This window comes from Plutella xylostella, chromosome 28 (assembly GCF_932276165.1).
Source record: "Plutella xylostella chromosome 28, ilPluXylo3.1, whole genome shotgun sequence".
NCBI lineage: Eukaryota > Metazoa > Arthropoda > Insecta > Lepidoptera > Plutellidae > Plutella > Plutella xylostella.
In genome coordinates, this window is record NC_064008.1 from 3487148 (window position 1) to 3492040 (window position 4893).

General features: G+C 38.0%; 1 protein-coding gene across 1 annotated transcript; it reads left to right on the forward strand.

Annotated features, from left to right (window-relative positions):
- LOC105394244 (alpha-(1,3)-fucosyltransferase C) lies at positions 1–1360 on the forward strand. The gene has a single exon (XM_011566125.3). It carries the CDS (start codon positions 139–141, stop codon positions 1300–1302), a length of 1164 nt encoding a protein of 387 aa, XP_011564427.3. The 5' UTR covers positions 1–138; the 3' UTR covers positions 1303–1360.
- Positions 1361–4893: the final 3533 nt, after the last annotated feature.

A 4893-nucleotide genomic window follows, 5' to 3' on the forward strand; every position in this document is an offset into this window, starting at 1 on the left:
TGATTTTGAATATTTTTATTTATTTTAGATATATTAACTCCACACAAAACAAGAATAGAATAGATATTAACTATAAACTATTAATTTTCTAAAATATTAATATTTATTATACAGTTTTGTATTGAATTTAAATAAAATATGTTAAATTTTTCGTATTGGATTCTATATATTGCATGTGCGTCGTTTGTGGACCCAAGTTATTGTTTAAGTAACAAAACCAAATTGATTCTGACCTGGATACCTTTTTACGGGGATACCACATTTTTGTTTGGGGATGGAAGTCCTGAACATTTCAGGTCAGCAGGATGTCCTTACTTTGATTGTAAAATAACTGGCAATAAATCTGAATTTCCTCTAGAAACATTTGATGCGTTACTTTTCCATGCTGCCGAGAGTCATCCTAGATTTGGGACACCAAATATAAGGCTTCCAAACCAACTGTACGTTTTTGTTTGCTTCGAATCATCCCAGAACACACTTATTGCAGAAAGCAAACGACACTTTTACAATGTAACTATGACCTACAGATTAGATTCGGATATTGCATGGACTAATTTCAGAATGTACACTAAAACTGGTACTTTAATGGCTCCAAAATCTAACCCAAAATGGAAGCTAAGGGAACCAGAAAGCGAATTTCTTCTTCCTGAAAGTATTTCAGTGGCTATTGAGACTAAAAAATACATGGCAGCTTGGTTTGTTTCGCACTGCAATACAGTAAGTCGACGAGAATATTTTGTGAAAAAACTAATCGCATTAGGTATTGATGTTCATGTTTACGGACGATGTGGTAATCTGAACTGTTCTCGAGCAGACGGCTTGGAAATCGCAAGTCAATACTACTTTTATCTAGCATTCGAGAATTCCCTATGTGAAGATTATTTAACTGAGAAAACTTGGAGGGCATTAAAAAGTGGAACCGTGCCAGTGGTTCTCAGTGGTGCAAACTTGACGAGGTTTTTACCGCCAAACTCTTACATCGATGCTCGGAAGTTAGGGCCTGAGAGAGTGGCTGAAGAAATGAAACGTCTTATATCGGATAGAGCGTTGTATGAAAATAAATTTCGGTGGCACCAAGATTATGAAACACTTGAGGGGCAATCCGAAGGACAGGGTTGGAAAATGGGTGAACATCCTTTCTGTAAACTATGTGAAGCGCTCCATACAGACAGTTTTAAGAAAAGTAAAGCATTTGACGTGATCAAATGGTGGGAATCGTCTCAATCTGGTGATGGTAAATCTTGTATTTTAAAAGCTCCTCTTGATTGGTTTAGTAATAATTTCAGATATGGCTGGAAATAGTAGCTTATGAAATACAAGTATATAGGTAATTGATAATTATTATACGATTGAAAAATTACTGATTTTATTTCTTATTCGTAGTAAAGTATGATATTTTTTGCTATATTATCAATATTTAAATCGTGAGTCCTGGTGGCGTAAATGGCGGATAATGTCTCGGCTCTCATTCATGCCAATAACATACTGACATGTTCTTACCAATTAATTCTTTAGAAATAAGGAATTTAAAAATACAATCACATCATGTGCCTATTCTTACGGTGAAGGAAAATATCGTGAGGAACCTGCACATCTATATTCTAGATACACGAATTATCCGATGAAAATACTTCTGATGTGACCATGGCATCTAACACTATCCAACAGGAATCACGTGACTTGACCTGACCAAGGTGCAGAAGAGATTTCAGGTTTATTTGAAGATGAATGATATTGGTGACGAGCATATGGAAATGTGGCAAACCGTCAAACACCGTCATTCGTCCGTAAACCCAAAATGGTCGACATTATTCTTTCAAGTGTACTTTCCGTCTGTTGGAAACTCATGGCTATCTAAGACTTTAACATCTTTCAGTTTCATCGGTGTTTCCAGTTGATTGGGTCTGTAAATTGAGCTGCCACTATCAGGTTTCCTGGCACTGGACCAAGCGGGGCGATTAGGCCGTCGATTCCTCATACATTATTTATTTTGATTCGCAAAGACGCTAGCCCACCCGGTGAATTGCGGATTCAATATTGAGTTTGCGCTTGTTAACTGTGTTTATAAACATATTTTGCGCGAGCTTTGTTGCTTTATAAGGTTTCCCCGCGCAAAATTTATAGATCAAATAAAAGTAGCTCATCATTAAATTTATTTGATTAATTATCTTAATAACTAATGAAGTGATAATCAATGATGATGGAGTCAGCAGCGGCCCTTCGGCTGAGGCAGAGTAACAGTCATAGAAGTAATAACAATACAGAGGCATTTCTATGTTCCTGGGTAACTAACAATTTCTTTTCATAAAAACATCAGTTTTCGTGCTCATCATACTCGTACCTATATCTATATCTTTATGTGACTGTAACTAAATCATGTGAATTTTTAAACCTTTTCCAAAAAAGGAGGAGGTTCTCAATTCGTCTGTAAGTATGTGTCGTTTGTTATTTGTGTGCTGTTAAGTCAATAAAGTAGTATTCTATTCTATTCTATGTACTTTTTTTTAATAGCCTGCGTTGTATCCCAGGCTTGTACTTACCTCAGACCAGTACTTACCTATTATTATTTTTGAGATGTGTCCCTCTTATTCTGAACATGCGGTTTTTCCTTTAAACAACAGGCAAGTTTAAATGCGTGCCGTGAACTGGGCCAATGAAGATTAATTTGCGGAGTTGTTCTTGGCACGCCGGTAATTTGAAAATACTGTTTGGTAAATTTTAATTAAGCTTTTCTAGCGAGTATAGGGATCGGAGTTTGCGGAAATAAATAATGCGAAGTTTTATAGGTTGCGTTGTTTTAAGGCTTCTAAGGGAAATGCAAGGAAAATCATTCAATAGGCTCTTGATTCAAATAAGATGTTTGTGTTATTATCTTTCACATAGCATTCTTAATTTCTAAAATGACCAATATTACACATAAACATATAAACTACCTACCAATACCTAACACAAATGCAATCTTAATGCTAATAGCAGAATTTTCAAAAGTCGCATAACAAAAGTTCTTTAGAATGACTCCCTGAGCCCCTGAGTCACTCTTTATCTGCTAAATTTTGTTTACATAAAACCATAGCATACGACACACACGCCGCTGAACTAACACATTAGAACGAAATGTAAGAAAGAAACATTTTTATTCCTCGTATGTCGGCCGACACACTGGCACAAATGGCTATTATCATTAGCGGGACGACTGTGGCATTACAAATCAACCAGTTTACTTAGGCCCCTTGCACTCATTACGACTGCCCCTTAATAGTTTGCTCAGTAAACTGACCCGAGAGAGGCCGAGGGTCAGTATAAGCTGGCAGTGATCACGCTAATGTTAATGCAATATAGATATAGGGTAGGTAATAGGGGTTGGTATGTCTGCCTGGTGTTGAGGATAAATTACTGAACAGGTCTGGAGGGTTACTCCATACTGACCAAAAACGAACTAACGAGAGCTGTCGTGCAATCGGCACGTTTAATACAACGAGATAGAGTCGTAACTCATGCAGCGCGCTCTGAAACTTTGTTTTTCGTCATATAGAGTGCGAGTCCTCTGATGTGGTTTATTGAGGAATAGTTAGGTCATTTAGGTTTGAATCTTTGCAGGTGCAACAGCGTTTTATTAAACTATATACTACTCTAGATACATGATGTAATTTTTTCGTTGTATCCACAATAGTAAATAATGGGTACTTACGAAAGGGGCATCCCCGAGTGACGTCATTCCCTGTGCAATCAGCGACTGGCAAATCATTAGCGAGAAAGTGAGTAACCTAGTACTTACCTGAATTATTAGGTCTTATACAGGAAGAATGCTGGAAACTTATAAGCGCTTATCAGCCCTGGTTCGGCAAAGTGTGAAAAAGTTAACGCTCATAAGTTTTCAGTTTTCTTTCTGTATCATACTTATAATCCTACTAATATTATAATTATGCGAAAGTTTGTGAGTATGTATGTGTGTATGATACAAGTGAAGGATAACACTTCACGTCAAAACGACTGAACTGATTTTAACGAAATTTAGTATGGAGTTAGCTGACACCCTGGATGAACACATAAGCTTTTTATCGCGGAATTCCCACGGGAATACTTTTTGAGGCGAAGCGAAGCTCACGGGAGCAGCTAGTATATTGCAGGTAACAGGAGTGGAAAAATGAGTTTTTTCCACGCATCAAATGTTAGTTTTGGTGCGGCGGCTGATGTATGGTGGCGCGGCGCAATCTGTGCTTGTGGAGCGTCATATTGCCGACACACATTCTGCTATTTCAATGTCGATATCCATATAGAACATTAGGTTTCTTGGTATTTTGAATCTGCAAGCTGATATGGTATATAATTAGGCAGGGCTGGTCATATAATTATGTCGAAGAAGCGATGTACGGTAGTAGAACAAACGGTTTCTCGAGGGGATACCACGCACGGGCAAGCGTAGCATGGGAAGTCGGCCCGCTGGACCGACGACCTTAGACAGGTAGCCGGCAGTGGGTGGATAAGAAGGCCAAGGGCTGACTGTTGTGGCGCTGCTTGGCAAAGGCCTATGTCCAGCAGTGGACCACTACGGGCTGATGATGAAGATATTTTGAATAATGGCCAACTGTTACATTGCATTTATGACTAAACCAGGGAGGTTCGATTCGCCATAAAATATTTCCCGTTGGAATTGTATTAATCCAGGGTATCAGTTTCTTGCCAACACAATTTCATCTAAATTTATTCCCATGAATGAGTAAACAAATATCCATATATTATTACAAACTTTCCCGTTTATAATATACCTACCTAAGTTGGATTATTTAGATTTACGGACTGCCACCCTCTTTTAGCTTAGCCATCCACTGCAACAACCTGTATATTATTGAAATAAAGGTACTGAATTGGCCCCGTAGTTCAGATGTATTCGGC